Raw genomic sequence first — 25,451 nt, forward strand, 5'->3', positions numbered from 1 at the left:
AAACTCCTACCCCAGCAGTGCCCTCAGTATATATAATAGCCCCCATAGTGCCCCTAGTATAAATAATTTCCTTCTATAGTGACCCCCATGAATCATGTTTGTTTTTGGGGTACATGGCACTTTTCGATTGCTTGATATATTTTTTCAGCCTAAAATGGCTGTTCTGGCATCATGTTTTATTTTTTTTTAGTTTTTTTCTACGGCAGTCACCTGACAGGGTAGATCATGTGATATTTTTATAGAGCAGGTTGTTACGGATGCCTCCATAATTAGTTTGTGTATTTTGTTTTCATTTATTTTATTTTTTATATTCTTGATGAGGGGAAGATGTCTGTAGGTTACATTGCATTTTCATGGTGATAGGTTCCTTTTAATAAATAGTTACCACAAAAAATCGTGGCCGGGGACACGTACTTCATTTGAGTCAAGTGCAATGTATGTCCCAGGAGGGGCTTTCTGTGCAGAACTCTGTGCACAAAAACCATTGTGTGAATGGGAACTTGGGTATCGTACCCAGTGATGCGTTTTCCTGCTCTCGCCAGTTGGTAGCTTTGTGTGACTGGAGGGGAGGGTGTAGTGGGTTACCCTCAGATACACGGCTCTATTGAGCGGCTGTCTCAGAGTAATGTCCTGAGCAGCGATAATGCAATTGATTTGTACACTTTAGTAGCCTCGCAATCCTTTGGCCTATAAGTATTAGCGTTGTATTGAGATTTTTTTTTTTTTTTTTTGCCTCTGCAGGAGAAAATGCAGAAAAGCTATTGCAGTTCAAGCGTTGGTTCTGGTCCATAGTCGAAAAGATGAGTATGACGGAGCGTCAAGACTTGGTAAGTGACTGTTAATTGAGGTGCAAAGCAATTCTCTGACAATGGATAGGATATGCCCCCATTGTATGATAGGTGCAGGTCCTAGATCTCATAAACCGAGCCAGTGTTGAAGCTGCTTGCACTTGAAGCATTTAAAGGGAACCTGTGGATTTTGTGTATAGAGCTGAGGACATGGGTTGCTAGATGGCCGCTAGCACATCCGCAATACCCAGTCCCCATAGCTCTGTGTGCTTTTATTGTGTTAAAAAAAAAAAAAACGATTTGATACATATGCAAATGAACCTGAGATGAGTCCTTGACTCATCTCAGGTTCATTTGCATATGTATCAAATCGATTTTTTTACACAATAAAAGCACACAGAGCTTTGGCCATCACAGCTGCCCCCCTCCCCACTTACTGCTGAGATACAGGCAGCTCGGAGCAAACTGCTTAGATAAGGAAGAAGCAGCTTAAAGTAACTACATAAAGTTAATCTAGTTACATAAAAAAAATGAAAGAAAGATATTCACAAATCTCTATCACCGGCACACTAAGCAGGGTGCACCAGGCTGCCCTCCTTTCATTTCTATGCAGCTTCTGAAAATAGCAGAGCGCTGGCTTGGCCATTTCAGTCTGCCCCATTTGAAGTGAATGGAAGCAGTGGCCGCACATGCACACGCCCTCCTTCACTTTGCAGACTCAGTTTACGAGATAGGTGCGGGTCCCACATCTAGGATCTGCACCTATCAGGCAATGGGAGCATATCCTAGCACAGTGATGGCTAAACTCCAGTACTCCAGCCGCAGTAAAACTACAACTCCCAAGATGCACACTTGCTTGGCTGTTCTCAGAACAACACAGAAATGAATGGCACATGCTGGGAGTTGTAGTTTCACCACAGCTGGAGTGCCAGAGGTTAACCATCACTGTCCTAGCGATATGCCCCCATTGTCTGAGATGGAAATACCATTTTACAAAACAAAAACAGCAATGTGATGGTTTTTCCCTTTCTCTAGGTCTATTTCTGGACGTCAAGCCCATCTTTACCGGCAAGTGAGGAAGGATTTCAACCCATGCCATCCATCACTATCCGCCCGCCAGACGACCAACACCTCCCAACAGCTAACACCTGCATCTCCCGCCTCTACGTCCCTCTTTACTCCTCCAAACAGATTCTCAAGCAGAAGTTACTACTCGCTATTAAAACCAAGAACTTTGGTTTTGTGTAGAGTAAATAAAGCGTGCGCCTCTGTAATATACCTAGTTAAAAAAAAAAAGCCTTTTGTAGATCTTTTTTTTTTCCATTTGTCAGTCTAAAGCGAGATATGAAGGGTAATGCTGTCACCTGCCCTGGTGGTCTATCATGGACTTTTGGTGCTTCGATCACACGAGCACTGCTAACACCAGTTGGGTCAAGACATTCCTAAGTCAATTGAAGGTACAGACGTTTTTGATTTCCCCCTAGCACGTAATGAATTACGGTTTAGCAAGGCTGTGCCCATCCCAAGGAATAGGACAGCAGCAGGTATGACACTGTGATGAATAGTGAGAAGACCAGGTTAATATGTTTGACTATTCACTTACTGCCTTTCTGGAAACTTTCCTGACTGTCTCTTGGAAGGACGGTAAAAAGCAATTGCAATGTAAAAAGAAAAAAAATCTGTTCCCCCCCTAACTTTTTTATGTGTGGGAATGTTTGGGTACATTTTTTTTTTTTTTTTTTTTTCCTTCCCCCTCCCCATGCTATTTAATTTGTAGTTTGGCTACTGTGATGTACATGATGTATATTAAACTTGTAAAAGTGATATCCAGATATTGAAATATTGAGCTTATGTTGCACTATTTTCTTTTGACGTGTCACTTGCCTGGAACTTGGTCTGACCAAGACTGGAACGATTTGTTAACCATGGGTTTCTGATCATCTGCATGTACAAAATCCTTCTGTCATTTGTTATAATCACTCGCCGTCGCCTTTTTTAAAAGTCATGGTTCACTTTATTATGCTCTGTCAATTCCTAAGCAAATGGGACAATACAACTCAAAGCTGATCTCTGCTGTTTTTACATTAAATGAAAGCTTTTTAGTAAAAAACAACCAAAACAAACTGAAAAAACCTACAGTAAGTCTTTGCGTTATTTCCAAACGTAGTGTTCCTTATTTTACTGGTATAGCGCCTACCTATTCCACAGCAAAGTGGTGGCGAACCTATGGTACGGGTGCCAGAGGTGGCACTCAGCCTTCTCTGTGGGCACCCTGGAAAAAGACTCCGGTGTACCCATATGCCTTAGACTTTTCCTGCCATTCATCAGCGCAGGGCGCGCTATGAACGGCACAGGCTTGCACTGAATGTAAGCAGGCTATTATATAGCTAAATGATAAAGTACATGGAAGATATACTATACTGGACTGTAGTGTTCAGGGTAAATTGCCGTGTTGGCACTTTGCGATAAATAAGTGGGTTTTGGGTTGCAGTTTGGGCACTCTGTCTCTAAAAGCTTCGCCATCACTGTCATAGCATTTTACGGACATGATCATCGTTAAGATTTTGTGACTGATACTTGCATTGCGTGAGTCCAGGGATGGCTTGGGGGGCTACGTGCCTGGAAACTTAACTGGTCAGGTGGATGCTGCAGTGGGAGATGACCCTGCCTGCCACCCTGCTCCTTGTCCAGTCAGGGTTGTGGGTCCTCTAGATCAGGGATGGCCAACCTGAGGCTCTCCAGCTGTTGCAAAACGTCAACTCCAAGCATACCCACACTGCCTACAGCTATCAGCCTACAGCAGAGCATGGTGGGAGTTGTAGTTTTAAGACAGCAGGAGAGCCGCAGGTTGGCCATCTCTGCTCTAGGTATTTGCTGATTGGCTGAAAGAACGTCTAATGTCTTCTCTCCTTGTACATCTTAGATAAGGAATTGTTCACATTTGTGTTTACTCTTTCGTTAGAGGAACAGGAAAAAATGTGGACTTGGATTGAATGACTTCCGTTTTTACCAATCATCCATTAAAAAAGAGGAAATCGCGTAGCTGTTAGGGGACAGAACTGGGCAGAAACATAAAGGGGTTGTCTCACTACTGCAAGTGGCATTTATCACATAGATGCCGTTAATACAAGGCACTTACTAATGTATTGTGATTGTCCATATTGTTTCCTTTGCTGGCTGGATTCCTTTTTCCATCACATTATACACTGCTCGTTTCCGTGGTTACAGACCATCCTGCAATTTATCAGTGGTGGTTGTGCTTGGACACTATATGGGAAAAAAGCACCAGCCTATGCGAGCTCCCTTGGTCCCGGCCACCAGAGAGGCTGACGCTGTTTCCACTGATGGATTTCAGGGTGGTCTTAGCGTGGAAATGAGCAGTGTAATGTGATAAAAAAAACATATGATCATATGAGTACAGGACAATAGCCTGAGGGCAGCCCGATGCGCACAGTATCATAGTAACTTATGATGCTGTGCGCTCCAGGGACATATGGCCCGCTCACGGACATTATGACTCAGGGGGCATACGGTTGTGTGCATGAGCCCTTAAGCAGATGGGGATTAGAACACACACTTTTCTCCCTTTGTATCCGTTCCTCTAAGGGCCTGCTCAGTTTTTGCACAGATTCCGCTGTAAAATTCTGGCAGAGGCCGCCGTTGAAAGCCACAACCACTCCAAGAAGTCGCATGACCCTTCTTGGTGGGTTGTCTGGATTGTTGTTGTGGAAGCATCAGCCAATGTCTGTTTGCGGTTTTGCTCTATTCGTGTGAAGATAAACCACTAGCGGGTTCGCGGCCGATTTCCGCCATGTGAACTTACTCTAACCGGACAGGATAACTGGAAACAGTGCAGATGTGAACTCTCCATAACCAGTTCAGGGAGTTGTAATTAGGGCTTTCTGGAAGCTTAAAATGCAAATTTCTGATGAGCAATTCATTTCTCGCCCATTTTCCTTGGGGGACACAGACCTTGGGTATAGCTCAGCTCCCTAGGAGGCGTGACACTAAGTAAAACTGTTAAGCCCCTCCTCCATCAGCTATACCCTCAGCCTGGAGATAGAGGCTACCAGTTTTAGCTTAGTGTCCAAGGAGGCAAGACACTCCCTGCTACTGCAGGGCTGTTTTCTCCTTGTTGTAATTTTATTTTATTTTTGTTTTTTCCTAGAGATACCAGAGACGCATTGGGCCTCTCTGCTCTCCCGGGGTGAGCTGCGCCAGTGCCAACTTATCTGCACTGCTGCCTCCCCCACAGAAGCAATAGGAGGATCTGGGCAGCAATGGCTCCCCTACATCCCGCCAGCTAGGGGGTCGCCCGCACGCAAAGCCCCTCTCCCAGCTTCCTGCCACTGCGGTGCCAGTAGCTGAAGGGGCGACCCTGCTGGAAGGAACTGAGGGTGAAGACAGGTGAGATGGCTTTTCCAGCCCATACCCTGTCCCTATCGGCAAGCATGTACCCCTCTGGGTTTGAAGGGGGGCACCCGTGGTCGCTCATTCTGAGCGCTCCAGCAGACCCTCCCCAGCTCTCCTCCGTGTATCCTGCACCCCCACGCCGTTTTCCCCCATTTTCAGGCTACTCTTCAAGTCGGCTGATCTCTCCCTCTCTCCCTCCCGCCGCCGCCCGCTCCGTTCCGAACGGGGGGCGGGGCTTATGCCCGACATGACCATATCGGCATCGGCGGGGCAGGGGACAATGGTGGCAGAAGGTCACCCACCTGGGAATAATCGCCGCACTCTTGGGGCCTGCGGGCCCTTTATTTCATGGCACCCTGCTTCTTCTTAGCCCTGCGAGGTTTTTCGGCAGCAGGGGGCGTGGCTTACGCGCGCGCGCGCCATTTTGGGGGCGGAGTTAGGTTCTCCTTCACAGGAGACATTTCAAGCGCTGGAGGGGGCGGAGCTTGTTCCCCGCGCTTCTGCTGAATTCTTCCCGCGTTTCCTCACTCCTAGACAGGAAGCTGGGACACGTGGGGGACTCTGAGCACCTGGTGTATCGCTCGGCTTCTGTGGGCGCTATCTGCAGGCTCTCTGCTGTTTGCTGCTCCCTGCTGCTGCTGCTGCTGCTGCTGCAGCTGCTGCTGATCCTCTCTACTCCTGACGTTCTTCTGAGGCACTGGTAGGACAGTTAACCCTCTCCTAACCCTCCTGGTCATAGCTGCTATATCCCTTGTGGTCTCTGTATTGGGGTACGACCACTTTTTCAGCATGTCAGATCCCACGGGTGCCCCCAAACCCTGGTACCATGCCTGTACCGCCTGTAAGGAACTTTTTCCGCGGGGGCAATCTGAGCCGCATTGCCTTGCATGTCAGGCCCCGGTGCAGGGCCCGCTTCCCGCTGCGCCCCCCGGTGCCTCTGAACCCCCTGACTGGGCTAGGTCTCTGTCTCAGGCGGTGGAAAGCCTTACACACGTAGTGGGCCGTCTCGTGGATAGACCGCCTCTCCCGCAGGCTGCCACAATCCCTGTCGCACCCGCTGGGACTACCGTTTCTGCCGCCCCCACTGATTCCCTGCCTCCCAGCGAATCTTCCAGGGCCCGGCATATTCAGAAACGTTCAAGGGTTGAGCGCACATCTTCTCCAGATGCTTCGCTCTCTCCGCCATGCGTGCGAGCTCAGTCAAGTCTATCCTCTCAAAGGGATACGCTTTCTGAGGGAGAACTGGCGGATTCGGACGTGGACATGGACTCAGAGCTTCCGTCCAAATTGGCGTCCGCGGTGGGGCATCTTATCACTAGCATCCGTGATACCTTTCACATACACGATGACCCCCCCAACTCTGAACAGGCCGGCGTGTCCTTTCTTCGCCCCAGACAGGCCTCCAAGGTCTTTCCCATCCACGCAGATTTTTCTTCTGTGGTGTCCAAGGCTTGGACCCGGCCTAACGTCCGCTTTGTTACACCCAAAAAGCTGGACATTTGTTATCCCTTTCCAGCGGATTCTGTGACCACGTGGACGTCCCCGCCTAAGGTTGATCCTCCCGTGGCTCGCCTGTCCAAAAGCACTACTATTCCTGTACAAGACGGATCTTCCCTCCAGTCTGCTGAGGACCGTCGTACGGAATCCCTCTCCAAGGCCATATTTACTGCCTCTGGTTCGGCCCTTAGACCGGTCTTTGCCTCCGCCTGGGCTGGTAAAGCGGTCTCTGAATGGGGTTTGCAACTGGAACGGGAGTTAGGGTCGGACGTCCCTCTACAGGACCTCCGTTCCTTAGCCCAACTAATTGTCCAGGCCGGAAAATTTGTCTGTGAGGCCTCTCTTGATGCGGGTGCCCTCATTGCCCGTTCCTCTGCCCTGGCAGTTTCTGTCAGGAGGGAACTCTGGCTGAAGGTTTGGGCGGCGGACGCCGCTTCCAAACGCTCTTTGGCTGGCCTACCGTTCTCGGGTTCCCGCTTGTTCGGAACCCGTCTGGACGAACTTATATCTGAGGCCACGGGTGGGAAGAGTACTCACCTCCCCCAGTCCAGGCCGAGGGGCGCCCCCCGCGGTCGCGCTGGTTCGTCCCGTTTTCGGTCCTTTCGCAAGCCCACCGGGTCTAGACCCGCGGCCGGTTCTTCTTCCTCTGGCCCAGCCCAGGATAGACGCAAGAAGCCGTTTTTTCGGACGCAATCTACCTGGCGCAAGCCCCAGCCCACACGGGCTCCTCAGGCCAGCAGCCCTCTGCCTGAAGGTGCGCCCCCACCCACCCGGGTGGGGGGCCGCCTTCTACTGTTCAGGAACGTATGGCGGGCCCACATCTCAGACGCATGGGCGCTCGAGATTGTATCTTGCGGATACAAGATCGAATTTGCGTCCATTCCGCCAGACCGTTTTTTCCGGTCCCGTCCTCCGCGGGATCCCGTACGAGCGGCCGCCTTCTTCACGGCCATTCGCTCTCTAATGGACAAGGGTGTCGTCGCCCCCGTGCCTCCGACGGAAAGGTTCAGGGGGTTCTACTCGAACCTCTTTGTGGTTCCCAAGAAGGAAGGCTCAGTGCGACCGATCTTGGACCTAAAGCGCCTGAACCGTTTTCTCCGACTGCAGAGATTCCGGATGGAGTCTCTCAGGTCCGCAGTGGCCTCCCTGGAAAGAGGGGATTTCATGGCCTCAATCGACGTTCAGGATGCATACCTCCACGTTCCGGTTGCTCCATGTCATCACCGCTTCCTGCGCTTCGCGGTGGGGGACGATCACTTCCAATTCGTCGCCCTTCCCTTTGGTCTGGCGACGGCTCCTCGAGTATTCACCAAGGTCCTGGCCCCTGTCTTGGCCCTTCTGCGTTCAAGAAGTGTTTTTCTTCTCCCTTACTTGGACGACATCTTGGTCAAGGCACCCTCCTTCTCTCAGGCATCCGGCAGTGTGGGACTCACTCTGGAGACCCTGACGCGGTTCGGTTGGATCATCAACCACCCCAAGTCTTCTCTTACCCCCTCCAGACGGCTGATCTTCCTGGGGATGCTCCTGGATACGGAGTTGGCGGAGGTCCGCCTCCCGTCGGACAAGCGTCTGGCCCTTTGCGGGTCTGTTCGCGGTCTCCTCCGTCATCACCGCCCTTCCCTCAGATCCAGCATGCGGTTGTTGGGGAAGATGGTTGCCTGTTTCGAAGCGGTGCCGTTCGCACAATTCCGATCCCGCACCTTTCAGAGGGCAATTCTGTCGGCCTGGGACAAATCACCGAGGAGTCTGGACAGGACCTTTCTTCTGCCTCCCCTGGCTCGGGCTTCCCTCAGCTGGTGGTTGCATATCCCTCTACGGGGGAGGTCCTTCCTCCCACTGAACTGGCTGGTGATTACCACCGATGCCAGCTTACGGGGGTGGGGGGGGGTTTTCCCTCCCCGGTCCGTCCAGGGCGTTTGGTCTCTATCGGAGTCCAGACTTCCAATCAATATTCTGGAACTGAGGGCGATTCTTCTGTCCCTCAGACACTGGACCCATCTACTGAGGGGCCACCCTGTTCGGATCCAATCGGACAATGCCACGGCTGTGGCATACATAAACCATCAGGGAGGCACTCGCAGCGCTGCAGCGATGCAAGAGGTGACCCTCATTCTCCTCTGGGCGGAGGCGCATGTGCCGGCCTTATCCGCAATTTACATCCCGGGGGTGGACAACTGGGCGGCGGATTTCCTGAGCCGGTCCACCATCGACCCGGGAGAATGGTCCCTGCACCCAGAGGTGTTCGAAGCCCTTTGTCTTCGCTGGGGTCGCCCCGACGTGGACCTCATGGCTTCCAAATTCAACCACAAGGTCCCCCGATACCTGGCCAGGGCACGGGACCCGAAGGCGTACGGCGCCGACGCGCTCGTCCTTCCGTGGCGCGAATTCTCCCTTCTGTACGTCTTTCCTCCTTTCCCCCTCCTGCCACGGGTTCTTCGGAGGATCGCGGCAGAGGGCGTTCCCGCGATTCTGATCGCCCCGGATTGGCCCCGCCGGTCTTGGTACGCCGACCTAATGTTGCTGTTGGCAGACGCACCGTGGCCACTGCCCTCCAGGGAAGACCTTCTCTCTCAGGGACCGATCTTCCACGAGCATTTAGGCTCGCTACGTTTGACGGCGTGGCTATTGAGACCGCCGTCTTAACGCGACGGGGTTTCTCCGCGGACGTAGTCCGCACCATGATCCGTGCTCGTAAGCCCGTGTCCTCTAGGATCTACTATCGGGTTTGGAGGTCCTATCTGGGGTTCTGTGAGTCCCGGAGCATCCCACCTCTCCGGTTTTCTCTTCCCACGATCCTGTCCTTCCTCCAGTCGGGTCTGGACCTGGGGCTGAGCCTCAGTTCTCTGAAGGGACAGATTTCGGCGCTGTCTATTCTTCTCCAGCGTCCCCTGGCCCCTCTGGGGCCAATTAAGACCTTCTTACAAGGGGTGGCTCACTCTGTTCCGCCGTACCGCCCTCCAGTTCCATCCTGGGACCTGAATGTGGTGCTCTCGGCGCTCCAATCAGCCCCCTTCGAGCCTTTACGGGAGGTCTCCCTTCGCCTTCTGTCCTGCAAGGTCATTTTTCTTGTGGCCATCACATCTCTCCGACGGGTGTCGGAGTTAGCGGCTCTTTCTTGCTCCGAACCTTTCCTGATCTTCCACCAGGATAAGGTTGTGCTTCGGCCTGTCCCGTCCTTCCTGCCAAAGGTGGTCTCCGCCTTTCACATCAATGAGGACATCGTCCTTCCGTCGCTCTGTCCCTCTCCTTCCCACCCCAGAGAACGGGAACTGCACCGTCTGGATGTGGTCAGGGCGTTGAAGATTTATCTGGAGGTCACCGGATCCTTTCGGCGCACGGACTCCCTGTTTGTGGTTCCGGAGGGTTCGCGCAAGGGTTTGGCGGTCTCCAAGGTGGCTATTGCCCGTTTCATTAAACTGGCGGTGTCTGAGGCTTATCGAGCCAAGGGTAGAGCTCCGCCTTTCAGCGTCACTGCTCATTCCACCAGAGCAGTCGGAGCTTCCTGGGCGCAGAGGCATCGGGCCTCGGCTGAACAGTTGTGCAAAGCAGCCACTTGGTCCTCTCTGCACACTTTCACAAGGTTCTATAGAGTGCATACGCATGCATCAGCGGATGCTGCTTTGGGCCGCCTGGTTTTGCAGGCAGCGGTTTCCTGATGCTCCGGTGGTGGTCCGCCTTGGGTTTGTGGTCCCTCCCTTCTTGGACTGCTCTTGAACGTCCCAAGGTCTGTGTCCCCCAAGGAAAATGGGCGAGAAAAGGAGATTTTTGTATAACTTACCAGTTAAATCTCTTTCTCGCTCTTCCTTGGGGGACACAGCACCCACCCTTCTGTGTTTTGTTACAGGGTTATGGTCTGGCGCCCCGTTGGGTTGCTGGCTGGTTGTTTCCGTTATTGGTTGTTATCCTTTCACTACTTGGACACGCAACTGGTAGCCTCTATCTCCAGGCTGAGGGTATAGCTGATGGAGGAGGGGCTTAACAGTTTTACTTAGTGTCACGCCTCCTAGGGAGCTGAGCTATACCCAAGGTCTGTGTCCCCCAAGGAAGAGCGAGAAAGAGATTTAACTGGTAAGTTATACAAAAATCTCCTTTTTGCATGTACACCGCAGGTAAACACATACTGGGGGAGATTTATGCCAGTTTTGATAAACCCTCCACTGTGCAGATAAAACTAGAAAAGTCCTATGCTCCCTCCTCAGTCCCTTCAGTAGGCTAGGTCTACGCCACTGGTCGCAGCCAGGATCCCAGAGTAGCAGCGATCCCATAGAAATGAATGGAATCGCGGGGCGAGTAGCCAACACTGCTGGATGTTTTGCAACTCGCGCTGTGATCCTATTGATTTTTATGGGATCACCGCTACTCTGAGATCCTGGCCGTGACCAGTTTAGCCCTAGCATCAGACATGGCAGTGTATGAGTTACCGGGCGTGTTCCTTAACTGGTTGACCAGTCTAAGTGCTTTTTGGTTGGTGCAGTAACAGAATAGCCAGGCCCTATTTTATCACTTTACCTGTACAGCTGACGACCAAGGTAAATGGCATTACACACTGGTGGAAAAGGCGAATAATGCATAGAAACCACCTGAGCACTTCAGTAGTTTGGCCTATTTCTTGCATTTTTGCTGGGTTTTTCTAAGGCTTAATTCACATTTCAGTTATTTGATCCGTTATTTCCATCAGTTATTGTGAGCCAAAACCAGTAGTGACGATCTGCACCTCTTATGTGCTTTTGACTCTCACCTGGTTTTGGCTCACAATAAGGATGCATGCTTCTGTGTCCGTTCCTTTTTTTTTTTTTCTTTTTTTTTTTGTGGCTAGCATGCGGACCCGTTCATTTCAATGGATCCGCAAAAAAATGCAGACAGCACCCTTTGTGCTCTCCGTATCAGTATGAACATGTCCTATTCTTGTCCGTTTTAGGCATCGTTACAATGGATCCGAAAAAAAAAGATAGCATTTTTTTTTTTTTGCGTATCCGCAATTTGCGGACTGCGAAACACATGTGGTCATGTGCATGTAGCCTAACTCTGATGTAAATAACTTTTCAAATAATTGAAGTGTGAACTTATCCGATTACATTTTATAGTATTTATAGGCTATGTACACCTTTTAGAGGCAATTTTTTTCTTTTCTTTTAAATGATTGCATGTTACTCATTATTGGCTAAAAATAATTTTTTTAATTGGCCTTTATTAAAAATATTGATGGTCTGTCACAAAGGGTTAACTTTTTTTTTTTTTTTAGCTGTGTGAATGGTACTTTTCACTTTATGCGGTTCATCTAATAAACCTTATCTCTAAACTACTAAGAGGTAATAAACACTTATATAAGCCACAAGTATTGCGCTATAATGGGTGTTTAGGAGGTCAGAGAGCAGAGATTAGGTGTCCGTCTGCTCCTGGTCTGACAGAAAATCCAAAGGGTGCTACTACAGCATGTCAGCTCTGTACAGAACAAAGGGCTCCATATTTTTAATAAAGACCAATTAAAAATGTTTAGCTTAAATTGAGTACAATGCCATAATAATAATAAATAGAAAAAAGTTTACTTGAGTAACTTTTCTAAGTTGCATTACTTGTACTTCAGATGTTGTTCGGCCCTTCACAAACATGGCTATGTTCTCCCTCCTGAATTACACCTACTAGGTGTTGTCAGCTACTGAACTGGACCAAACGGAACCCCGCAGTATTGTATATTACTGCCGCCGAAGCCTGTAACGGCCATGACAACCAAGCAGGACTGGCCCTAAGCATAGGGAACACGGCATCCATAGAATTTTCTATGCAGTGGCTTGAGGGTCACGGCCAGCGATGACTTCTGCTGCAGACTTAGGCCTCTGTCACACTTGCGTTGTCCGGATCCGGCGTGTACTCCACTTGCCGGAATTACACGCCGGATCCGGAAAAACGCAAGTGTACTGAAAGCATTTGAAGACTGATCCGTCTTCAAAATGCTTTCAGTGTTACTATGGCACCCAGGACGCTATTAAAGTCCTGGTTGCCATAGTAGGAGCGGGGGAGCAGTATACTTACAGTCCACGCGGCTCCCGGGGCGCTCCAGAGTGACGTCAGAGCGCCCCATGCGCATGGATCATGTGATCCATGCGATCACGTCATCCATGCGCTTGGGGCGCCCTGACGTCACTCTGGAGCGCCCCGGGAGCCGCACGGACGGTAAGTATGCTGCTCCCCGCTACACTTTACCATGGCTGCCAGGACTTTAGCGTCCCGGCAGCCATGGTAACCATTGAGAAAAAGCTAAACGTCGCATCCGGCAATGCGCCGAAACGACGTTTAGCTTAAGGCCGGATCCGGATCAATGCCTTTCAATGGGCATTCATTCCGGATCCGGCCTTGCGGCAAGTGTTCCGGATTTTTGGCCGGAGCAAAAAGCGCAGCATGCTGCGCTATTTGCTGCGGCCAAAAAACGTTCCGTTCTGGAACGGAAGACATCCTGATGCATCCTGAAGGACGGACTGTCCATTCAGAATGCATTAGGATAATCCTGATCAGTATTCTTCCGGCATAGAGCCCCGACGACGGAACTCTATGCCGGAAGAAAAGAACGCAGATGTGAAAGAGCCCTTAGAGTCCATTCCCACACGTCTGTATTTCTGGCTCTGCAATTTTGCAGAACAGGTGTGGACCTATTCATTTCAATAGGGCCGCAAAAGATGCAGACAGCATACAGTGTGCTATCCGCATCCATAGTTCTTTTCCGCGACCCCACACAAATATAGAACATGTCCGTTTGGCGAATGAAGCTGATTCTGGTTTTGTGTCGGGATGTAACTTTCCTCAAAATGCGTAATGCACATGGTCGGTATCTGCGATTTGCGGACCCCAAAAACCCCAACAGTTGTGTCCATGAGCTCCAACGCTTTAGAAGCAAGCTGATTATTTGCGGTTCATTGTTAATGTCCACATGGCTTTGCAGATTATCATGTGACCATAAACAATGAACAGTAAAGAAACAATTCAGTTCTAATACGTCAAAGTACAACTACACAGCATGGTCGTGTCACACTTGCGCTGTGTTGCAAACGACACTACCATGGTTTGGGTGTGGACAGGAGCCTCTTACAGAATATCTTGTCAGGTCTCCGCCGCACGGTGTGGCAGTGTATGGGATGCAGATGTACTGCAGTGTATCATGTAATACAAGTTGCTGCATGTTCAAGTCCATTTGATACAGAGTAATATTTTAAAGAGGACCTTTCACTACTGTATAAACTAAAAACTAACTAGATCAGTGGGCAGAGCAGTGCCCAGGGGTCCCCCTGCACTTACTAGTATGCCTGGGTGCCGCTCCGGTCGCCCGGTATAGGCTCCGGTGTCTGCGCTCCCTCTGACTGATTTCTTGTAGGAGGCGTGTCCCTTGCTGCAGTGCTGGCCAATGGCAGCGCACATCTCATAGCCAGGCTGTGCGCTGCGATTGGCCAGCACTGCAGCAAGGGACACGCCTCCTACAAGAAATCAGTCAGAGGGAGCGCAGACACCGGAGCCTATACCGGGCGAACGGAGCGGCGCCCAGGCATACTAGTAAGTGCAGGGGGACCCCTGGGCGCTGCTCTGCCCACTGATCTAGTTAGTTTTTAGTTTATACAGTAGTGAAAGGTCCTCTTTAAATAATAAAATATTGATATCACTGCTTTCAAACGATCATATTTATCCCGCTAAGGCTACTTTCGCACTTGCGGCAGGACGGATCCGACAGGCTGTTCACAATGTCGGATCCGTCCTGCGGCTGTGCCGCCGGACCGCCGCTCTGTCCCCATTGTCTAATGGGGGCGGAGCACGGAGAAAGGGCGCCGAACTAAAATTACTGCATGTCAGGCTTTTTAGTCCGGCGGCTTTCTCCGTGCACCGACGGAGCTCCGCCCCTGTCCCCATTATAGTCAATGGGGACGGAGCGGCGGTCCCCGGGCACGGCGAAATAGCCGCAGGACGGATCCGACATGGTGAACAGCCTGTCGGATCCGTCCTGCCGCAAGTGCGAAAGTACCCTAAAAGGAGAAAAAAAATATATATAAAAAAATGATCCTAATGCCAAATAGCTTTTTTGTTTCCCTTGCCGCCCAGCAAACGGGATAAAAAGTGATGGAAAAATTGTATATACCCAATAAGATCTCTGCAGAAAACACACAGCTGGCAGAAAATAAACAAAATAAAGTAGTGGGTGGCAGAATGTGGTGATATTTACTGAAAAATAAAGGGGGAAATTTATTAAAACCTACAATGGAAAACTTGGTTGCCCATTGTAACCAGTTACAGTTCACATTTTCATTTTCAGCGCACCTTTGGAAAGTGAAAGGATCGATCTCATTGGCTGCTAGGGGGAAACTAAGATTTTGTTAGTACTAGTTTTGATAAATTTCCCTCCAAAATTGAATGTAGTAATGCATCAAGTTTGGGTATTGCCATAAACGGAGTGACCCACAGGGTATTAATGTCATTTTTGTATTACATAGTGGGTGATGCAGCAAAACAAAAACAAAATAAACATATATGCAAAATATATATATATAGCGCTGGGGCCAGTAAGTGGTGGTCTCTCTGTATAAAACCATTTTCCCAAATAAAGCAGAGCCCTCAATGTCAAATGCCTGGACAACCCCTTTAATACGATATACTGACAGGTTATCAGACTGTCCCTTTAAGAGGCTCCTGTGGCTTACTTTAAAGTGGCCCCAGCATGCATAAAGCAGCAATATATGGCACCCAAAGTGCTTTGTCCTATGTGTTCTCCTCCCCCTTGGTGCAGTTCTGCACAGCTCCATTACCGGCTGCTCGCTCCAGTGTCCCTAATGAAAATGCTTCCCTAGTGGTCTTGGGAATGAGATGGGGATAACCTCTTAAGGGTCCATTCACATTCGTACCCGTTCCGCAATTATCCGAAACTGGTTCGGACCCATTCATTTTCTATGGGGCAGGAATGGATGCGGGCAGCACACCGTGTGCTGTCTGCTTTCACATTTTCGGACCGCAGTTCTATGGGGGTGCCGGCCTGGTTTATTGCGGAGCCGCAGAACACTACGGACGTGCGATTGGACCCTTAAAGGGATTATAAACATTGTTCATTTAAATCTGCATAAAAGCAGTAAATGGTTAAAATTAACCACTCCTCCGTGATGGTTTCACAGACGCCGGTTGGTCTGGTTTATTGGGCAGACTAGATGGGCCAAATGGTTCTTATCTGCCGACATTTTCTATATTTACTTGGCTGTAAAGATGTGTGCCATCCGTACTGACATCATCGCCGCGGCCGGTAATCAGCATGTGACATCATCGCCGCGGCTGGTAATCGGCATGTGACATCATCGCTGCGGCCGGTAATCGGCATGTGACATCATCGCTGCGGCCGGTAATCGGCATGTGACATCATCGCTGCGGCCGGTAATCGGCATGTGACATCATCGCTACCGGCTAGTGAACAGTGACTGAGGCCTCTTTCACAGATATGACGCACGTAGTGAACACAAAGCATCCGGACTGAATTCTGCCCCGTTCATTTCACTGGGTCTGTGCACACGAGCGTTCTTTAACACATCATCTCTGCGTTCCGGAAAATCTCAGTATCTTCTATATTGTGCGTTTTCCACGCAGTCCTGGTCCCATAGTCGTGAATGGGGCTTGTGGAAAAAACAGAAGGCGTCTGGATGCAATGCGTTTTTCACTGATGGTTGCTCGGAGATGTTGAGGCTTATTCTTAAATTTCTCTTCACACATCTGAAAAACGCATGCAATCCGTACGGAAAAACGTCTCGCTGCAGGTCCTGTACTTGTCCGTATTTGCAGATGGGACTAAGAACATGACCGAAGGCGGAGAGAAGCTATCCGTATTAAGGCTCATGCACACGACTGTATGTATTTTGCGGTCCGCAAAACACGGATGTGCAAAAAATATGGATGATATTCTGTATTTTGCGGAAACAGCTGGCCCCTAATTGCGGACAATAATAGGACATGTTCTATTCTTTTGCGGAACGGACATTGAATGCACACGGAGAAACTTAATTTTTTTTTTACGGACCCTTTGAAATGAATGGTTCCGCAAAAAAATATATATAAGTAAAGGATCCGTACACTTCCGTTTTTCACTGACGTGTGCTGTTCACATTTTCCACGGACAGCACATGTACCCATTTATTTTAATGTGTTCACATAGCAGTAGTTTTTTTTATTTTTACTGACTGTTGTAAGACATGGACTAAATGTAAACAAGACTTTATGTGCGTGTGGGTTGCAGACCGAAATATGGACACGGCCGTGTGCATCAGGCTATACTCAGGCTGGGTTCAGACCTGAGCGTTTTACAGAGCGTTCCAACGCGCTGTAAAACGCTCAACAGGCAAGAACCAATGATTCCCTATGGGAATGGTTCTCACCTGAGCGTTTTACAGCGCTGTAAAACGCCCGACGCTCCAAGAAGTACAGGAGCTTCTTTAGGGGCGTTTTGTCGCGTGTTCCTGTACATAGACTTCCGGGAACACGCGACAATGGGCGTTCGCATACTACCGGAGCCGCGTATGTGAGACGCCCGGAGAATCGAGCATACACAGCGCTCAGGTCAGGACGCTCAGGTCTGAACCCAGCGTCAGTGATGGGCACTCAAGCTGTGCTGAAACTACAACTCCGTCTTGGGAGTTGTAGTTTTACCACAGCTGGAGTGCTGGAGGTTGTCCATCACTAGGGCAGGGATCAGCAACCTTCGCCCGCCACCTGTTGTGAAACTACAACTCCCAGAATCCTCCTTTAAAATCTATGAGAGTTACAAGGACAGCCAAGTGCATGCTGAGAGTTGTAGTTCCATAGCAGCTGAAGTGCCAAAGAACACCCATTGTTCATTGTTATGGATGTTGTTGGCACCTCCATGAACGGCAGCTGGTTCTGTGCCCTGGGGGAGGGGGCACTGCCACTGTGCCAGTGTTCCTGGGGTTCAGGCCAGTGGCATCACCCACTGCTGGGAGTAATAGATGGGCACTAGGACCGTGTCATGGCCGGGGCTGGGAGGCGGCCATCTGTCCAGCCCCCTCCCTGTATGAGGAGGAGTCAGCGCAGCACAGTGGGCTGCCACTCCCAGTCTGTGCCCGGCCTCCTCCTCCTCACAGACACCGGCACCGAGCTCCGCCATGGGGGACAACAGGCTTCCTCCTCCGGGGGGAGAGAGCAGCCGTACGGGAGAGCAGGTAACACGGTGACCGGAATGACGAAGCGTGTGTGACCCGCGGCGTAGATGTACACTAGAATAAGGGGCGGGGCCACGGTCACATATCACGACCCTTATACCAAGGGACTGTGTTGCCCATAGCAACCAATCACATCGTCCATTGGTTAAATTAAACCCGGATTGGTTGCTATGGACAATTGAGCCATATTGCAAACCTAGAGCACATTTAAAGGGATAGTGTGAATGTGGTGCCTGGTGGTGGTCTGATCTAGAAGCCCACCGGTCATGGGCACTGTCATACATAGGGGCAAGATCTATAGCACTGGTCCTCCTTACATCACACTGCAGATTTTGGCTTATATATATATATATATATATATATATATATATATTAGATCAGGGATCAGCAACCATCAGCGGCACTCCAGCTGCTGTGAAACTACAACTCCCAGCGTGCACGCTTACTTAGCTGTATTTGTAAGTACCAGCAAAGTGAAAGGAGGATTCTGGGAGTTGTAGTTTCAGAACAGCTGGAGTGCCGGAGGTGGCTGATCACGTTTTCAACAATCACTGGTCATGTCAGTCAAAAACTGTCCTGCCCCATCGTTCTCTGACTGCAGTGCCAGGGCAGGAGGTTGGCGGTCATTTCATGACAGCGTACCGTAAATGGCGCCACTTTTGTCCATGGCTGTGTCCAGTATTGCAGCCCAGCCATAACAATTCCTGAGCTGCAGTACCAAACGCAGCCTGTGGACATGAGTGGCGCTGTTTCTGGTGAAGAAAAACAATGAAGGCTTCAGTGACCCTGGACCCAGAGGAGATGCACTACTGGTCCAGCCTGCCTTAGGGTCCAGCCACACGGTCAGGTTTTCTGATGCAGTTTTGGAAACCAAAATCAGGAGTGGATCATAAAAGATGAGAAAGTATAAAGGGCAGATAGGACCTCTCCTCTTTTTTGAATCCACTCCTGGTTTTGGCTGCCAAAAATGCATCAGAAACCTGACTGTGTGGCCATTCTCTTAGACTTAATGCACACGACCGTAGTTTTGGTCTCTGCCCGCTCTGCACTTATTGCGGATCACACTCTGGCCTTTTCATTTCTGTGAGTCCTCCAAAAATGTGGACCCATAAAATCATGCCCCATTGTGTCCGCGATTACGGATCCCTCACGCACATTACACTACGTGCAGAATTATTAGGCAAATGAGTATTTTGACCACATCATCCTCTTTATGCATGTTGTCCTACTCCAAGCTGTATAGGCTCGAAAGCCTACTACCAATTAAGCATATTAGGTGATGTGCATCTCTGTAATGAGAAGGGGTGTGGTCTAATGACATCAACACCCTATATCAGGTGTGCATAATTATTAGGCAACTTCCTTTCCTTTGGCAAAATGGGTCAAAAGATGGACTTGACAGGCTCAGAAAAGTCAAAAATAGTGAGATATCTTGCAGAGGGATGCAGCACTCTTAAAATTGCAAAGCTTCTGAAGCGTGATCATCGAACAATCAAGCGTTTCATTCAAAATAGTCAACAGGGTCGCAAGAAGAGTGTGGAAAAACCAAGGCGCAAAATAACTGCCCATGAACTGAGAAAAGTCAAGCGTGCAGCTGCCAAGATGCCACTTGCCACCAGTTTGGCCATATTTCAGAGCTGCAACATCACTGGAGTGCCCAAAAGCACAAGGTGTGCAATACTCAGAGACATGGCCAAGGTAAGAAAGGCTGAAAGACGACCACCACTGAACAAGACACACAAGCTGAAACGTCAAGACTGGGCCAAGAAATATCTCAAGACTGATTTTTCTAAGGTTTTATGGACTGATGAAATGAGAGTGAGTCTTGATGGGCCAGATGGATGGGCCCGTGGCTGGATTGGTAAAGGGCAGAGAGCTCCAGTCCGACTCAGACGCCAGCAAGGTGCAGGTGGAGTACTGGTTTGGGCTGGTTTCATCAAAGATAAGCTTGTGGGGCCTTTTTGGGTTCAGGATGGAGTCAAGCTCAACTCCCAGTCCTACTGCCAGTTTCTGGAAGACACCTTCTTCAAGCAGTGGTACAGGAAGAAGTCTGCAAGGTAAGAAAAACATGATTTTCATGCAGGACAATGCTCCATCACACGCGTCCAAGTACTCCACAGCGTGGCTGGCAAGAAAGGGTATAAAAGAAGAAAATCTAATGACATGGCCTCCTTGTTCACCTGATCTGAACCCCATTGAGAACCTGTGGTCCATCATCAAATGTGAGATTTACAAGGAGGGAAAACAGTACACCTCTCTGAACAGTGTCTGGGAGGCTGTGGTTGCTGCTGCACGCAATGTTGATGGTGAACAGATCAAAACACTGACAGAATCCATGGATGGCAGGCTTTTGAGTGTCCTTGCAAAGAAAGGTGGCTATATTGGTCACTGATTTGTTTTTGTTTTGTTTTTGAATGTCAGAAATGTATATTTGTGAATGTTGAGATGTTATATTGGTTTCACTGGTAAAAATAAATAATTGAAATGGGTATATAATTGTTTTTTGTTAAGTTGCCTAATAATTATGCACAGTAATAGTCACCTGCATACACAGATATCCCCCTAAAATAGCTAAAACTAAAAACAAACTAAAAACTACTTCCAAAACTATTCAGCTTTGCTATTAATGAGGTTTTTGGGTTCATTGAGAACATGGTTGTTGTTCAATAATAAAATTAATCCTCAAAAATACAACTTGCCTAATAATTCTGCACTCCCTGTATAGTCTATGGGTCGGTGAAAACCACAACACAGATGCCATCCATGTTTGGTCCGTGGTTTTCATGGATCGTTGCGAAGAGATGTTCTGGACATTCAGCCTTGCAGTGTCCGTGTAAGGCTACTTTCACACTCGCGTTTTGGGCGGATCCGTCATGGATCTGCAAAAACGGATTCGCTACAATAATACTAACGGCAAGCATCCGTCATGAACGGATCCGTTTGTATTATCTGTAACATAGCCAAGACGGATCAGTGATGAACTCCATCGATAGTCAATGGGAGATTGATCCGTTTTCTAATGTGTCAGAGAAAACGGATCCGTCCCCATTGACTTACATTGTGTGCCAGGACGGATCCGTTTGGCTCAGTTTCATCAAGCGGACAGCAAAACGCTGCAGGCAGCAGCAGGCTCGTGCAGTGCTTAGACTGGGCCACCATAAAAAAGCGGCGGGCCAGCCTAAGGTGCCTTAGTGACTGCCGTAAAAAGGCATATGGGTGGTCATTAAGGGGTTAAAGGGGTTGTGTCACTACCACAAATAGCATTTATTATATAGAGGATGTTATTATAAGGCACTTACTAATGTATTGTAATTGTCCATATTGCTTCCTTTGCTGGCTCAGATCATTTTTTTAAATCCCATTACACTGCTCATTTCCACGCTATGACCATCCTGCAATCCATCAGTGGTGGTCGTGCTTACGGACTATAGGAAAATGCGCCTACCTCTCAGGTGGCCGGGACCAAAGGAGCTCACATAGGCTGGTGCTTTTTCCTATAGTGTGCAAGCACGACCACCACTGCTGGACAGCAGGGTGGTCGTAACCATGGAAACCAGTAGTGTATAATGTGGTGGAAAAATGAATCCAGCCAGCAAAGGAGGCAATATGGACACTCACAATACATTAGTAAGGCCCCTTTCACACGGGCGAGTTTTCTGCGCGGGTTCAATGCGGAAGGTGAACGCGTTGCACCTGCACTGAATCCTGACCCATTCATTTCTATGGGGCTGTGCACATGAGCGGTGATTTTCACGCATCACTTGTGCGTTGTGTGAAAATTGCAGCATGTTCTATATTGTGCGATTTTCACGCAACGCTGTCCCCATAGAAGTGAATGTGACTGTTTGAAAACCGCAAGCAAGTGCGGATGCGGTGCGATTTTCACGGATGGTTGCTAGGAGACTATCGGGATGGGGACCCGATCTTTATTATTTTCCCTCATAACATGGTTATAAGGGAAAATAATAGCATTCTTAATACAGAATGCTAAGTAAATTAGGGATGGAAGGGTTAAAAAATAAAATAAATAAACTCGCCTCATCCACTTGTTCGCGCTGCCCGACTCGTCTTTTTTCTTCTTCTTTGAGGACCTGGGAGGAAAAGGACCTTTGGTGACATCACTGCGCTCCTCACATGGTTCATCACCATGGTGATGGACCATGTGATGAGCGCAGTGACATCACCAAAGGTCCTTTTCCTCCCAGCTCATCGAAGAAGAAGAAAGAAGATGAGCCGGGCAGCGCGAACAAGTGGATGAGGTGAGTTTTATTTTTATTTAATTTTTTTTAACCCCCCCCCCCCATCCCTAATTTACTTAGCATTCTTTATTAAGAACGCTATTATTTTCCCTTATACCCATGTTATAAGGGAAAATAATAAAATCTACACAACACCGATCCCAAACCCGAACTTCTGTGAAGAAGTCCAGGTCTGGGTACCAAACATGACTATTTTTCTCGCGCATTAAAACGCTTTGCACTCGCGTGAAAAAAATCGTGCATTTTCCTGCGACACACCCGCATCCTATCCGGCCCTCACACGCGACGCCCTTTGTGAAAGAGGCCTAAGTGCCTTATATTCACTTTCTCTACATGATAAATGCCATTTGCTTAAGTGAGACAACCCCTTTAAGGCCTCATGCACACAACTCTGTCCGTATTTCGGTCTGCAAACCACGGATCCACAAAATAAAGACACCTTCTATGCGCATTCCACGTTTTTATTACTCCCATCACTAGGAATGACTATTCTCCGCAATACGGGCAACAAGAAGAAGACATGTTCTATAATTTGTCGACCCATAGAAATGAATGGGTCTGTCTGCAATCAACACCCCTTGTGATCGGCTGCGGGGCGAGCTGTGATGTCACATTCATCGTTCACACGGCCTTTGTGCAAGCTCAGTCTCTTTTAAGTGAATAGGATTGAGTTGCAATACCAAGCGCAGCCACTATGCCATGTATGGCGCTGTGCTTGTTATACAATGAAGAGGCAGCAGCGCTGGTCCAAGTGCCCGCAGACCCCATCAAACAGCTGATCAGCGGGGATAGGTCATCAATATTCGACTCCTAGTAAACCCCTTTAAGCTGACCATACACACTGGATATACAGTATATCGGCTGAACCTATGATTTCAGTGGGGGGCGGCCTTCCAACTGGGACTGGGCTTTGGGGTTTTAACATGCCTGATCCTTTTGTTCTCTGGGAGATTGGGAACCAACGTTTGTTCGCTCGATCATTGCCCCGTGTAAACATGACACCGATTTCTCAACAAACGAACAAACGCTGCAGACAAATGAAACCTGTATGGGGATGAACAATCTCATTACCGATCCTTCGTCCCCTACTAACAATCGCCAATCAACACGCTATTATTGTCGATCTGCACATGTAAAATGACCAGCGCTACCCTCTCTCCGTTCAGAACACACGCATGCTTGGCCAAGAATGCATGTGTACGCGAAGATCAGAAAAGACAGCGGTCAGCCGACAGGTGACTCGTGTGCGGCCAGCCCTGAATCATAACCAAAGACATTTGAGAAAAAAAAAAGACAAGGGGGGGGGGATTTTTTAAAATTTTTCTGGAATAAATGCTTTGAAAATCTGATGTTTGAGCTGAATTCCATATTTCTGAAGCCCCTGGGTCCCATTTTACAAACCGGATAAAATTGGGTCTGTCCTATCACAGACATTGGTGACCTAACACTAGGATATGCCACCAATGTCAGATAGGTGCAGGTCCCATGTCTGGGTCCTGCTCCTATCCCCAGAACGGGGCCGCCAAAGCGAAGGAGACAACATGCTCAGTGTGCTCTCTATTCACTTTTATAGGAGTTCAAAAAATAGCTGAGCAAGCGTGCTTGGCCAATTTCGGAGTCTCATAGCGTTAAATAGAGAGCGCACTGCACGTGCGCAGCGACCTCTCTGTTCACCTCTATGGGACTGCCCGTTCTGGAAATAGGAGCAGGTCCCAGCGCAGCGCCCCAGACCTGTCATCTCCTGCCTGCGCTGTCTCAGCGCTTGCTCAGTTTTATCGAGAAATATTGGGCCTAGTGTTATTTAGTACAAGAATAAAAGACGTATAAGATGGCGCCATGTCACATTTGTGTGTTTTGTCCCCTCTACAGAACGGATGCGGCATTAGTAATGGTGACGAGGATGAACCTCTGCTCAGGAAGAATCCCCGTCGTTTCGTCATCTTTCCCATCCAGTATCCCGACATTTGGAGAATGTACAAGAGGGCGCAGGCTTCCTTTTGGACTGTGGAGGAAGTAAGTGATTATTAGCGGTATATTCTAGGAGTTAAATAATCAGGGACGGACAGACTCCAGGATCTTAGAGCCTCATTTATCAAAACGGTAAAAAAGTCCTTGTTGCCTATAGGAACCAATCACAGCGCACAGCTTAGAAAATGAAAGCTGAACTCTGGTTGCTCGGGGCAACAAAGTCAGTTTTTCTAACTTAATTTAAAGAAACGCTTCCACAACAATTTTTATTCTCTGACTAGTTAGAAAGGTACATGATGTAATCTGTAGTGAAGGTCATTTTCGTACCAGTGGCTGTATGTGTGAGTTATAACCTCCCTTCTGTTCCTCAACACTGATTTTCTACATCACACAGCATCATATGCTTGGACAGGAAGCCACGTTCTCTATGTATTCCTATGGAAGCCTCAATGCCAGTCTCATAGGAATAAAAAGAGAAGTACTGACTTCCTGTCCTATCAGTTGGAAATCAGACTGCTGGTGACATGACACAGCTGAGCATCAGAAGGGAGGTTATAACTCACAAATACAGTCACTTGTAAGAAGATTACCTTCACTACATCTTGTACCTTACTAACGGGTCAGAGAATTATACATTTTGTGCTTCTTTGACAGGGTTGTCCAGGATAAGAAAAACATGGCTGTTGCAGAACTGGTCTCACACCTGACCATGGGTTGTGCCTGGTATTGTATCTCCGCTCCACTGAAGTGAACAGGCTTAGTTGTAATGCCACACACAACCCGTGGACTGGTGCGGTACTGTTTTTGGAAGAAAGCAGCCATGTTTTTCTCATCCTGGACAACCCCTTTAACTTTATTTTGTCCACATTACAACTCCATTGGCCATCCCTGGTGTAGACTTTAGTTTCTTTTAGTTTGTTAGGAGACCCTCTTAATAAATCTGGCGCCTGTTACTCCAGGGGCCTTTATTACTAAGAGTAACATATGGAACCGCCATTCCTAGTGAATCTGCCTCACTGAGTCTGATACAGCCTTAATGGTGGTATCCGGGGCTTCTATGGCCACAGTGCCAGTGCGAGTAGTTTTAATCCTCTGCGTTTTTGCTGGATCCGGCAAGAGATCAACAAGAACGCATCCGGTCAATAATACAACCGTCTGCATCCGTTCAGGACAGATCCGGTTGTATTATCTCCAAAATGAACAACACAGATCCGGTGTAACGTTACATTACCCTACTTCGTGAGATTTCCCTACCTCCTAACTTCCGGTCGCACCGGAAAGGACGTGAGGAGGCGTGCTGGAGTTTTGATGATCTGCGCATGCGCAAAAGGACAGTTTAG

At 48.8% G+C, this 25,451-nt stretch overlaps 2 protein-coding genes across 9 annotated transcripts in view; both read left to right on the forward strand.

Annotated features, from left to right (window-relative positions):
- The window catches only part of UBR5 (ubiquitin protein ligase E3 component n-recognin 5), an 83,655-nt gene extending 80,735 nt beyond the window's left edge, over positions 1-2,920 (forward strand). For all 8 annotated transcript variants that reach the window (XM_044295848.1, XM_044295852.1, XM_044295856.1 and 5 more), the window contains 2 exons: positions 742-827; positions 1,824-2,920. In XM_044295848.1, the coding sequence (XP_044151783.1) occupies positions 742-827; positions 1,824-2,036 (299 nt within the window). In that variant the 3' untranslated portion in view covers positions 2,037-2,920. The remainder of the gene's footprint in view (positions 1-741; positions 828-1,823) is intronic.
- Positions 2,921-17,766: 14,846 nt separating this feature from the next.
- The window catches only part of RRM2B (ribonucleotide reductase regulatory TP53 inducible subunit M2B), a 42,855-nt gene continuing 35,170 nt past the window's right edge, over positions 17,767-25,451 (forward strand). The window contains exons 1-2 of the mRNA XM_044292754.1: positions 17,767-17,884; positions 24,013-24,156. Of these exons, the coding sequence (XP_044148689.1) occupies positions 17,828-17,884; positions 24,013-24,156 (201 nt within the window). The 5' untranslated portion in view covers positions 17,767-17,827. The remainder of the gene's footprint in view (positions 17,885-24,012; positions 24,157-25,451) is intronic.

The sequence above is a fragment of the Bufo gargarizans genome, chromosome 5 (genome assembly GCF_014858855.1).
Source record: "Bufo gargarizans isolate SCDJY-AF-19 chromosome 5, ASM1485885v1, whole genome shotgun sequence".
NCBI lineage: Eukaryota > Metazoa > Chordata > Amphibia > Anura > Bufonidae > Bufo > Bufo gargarizans.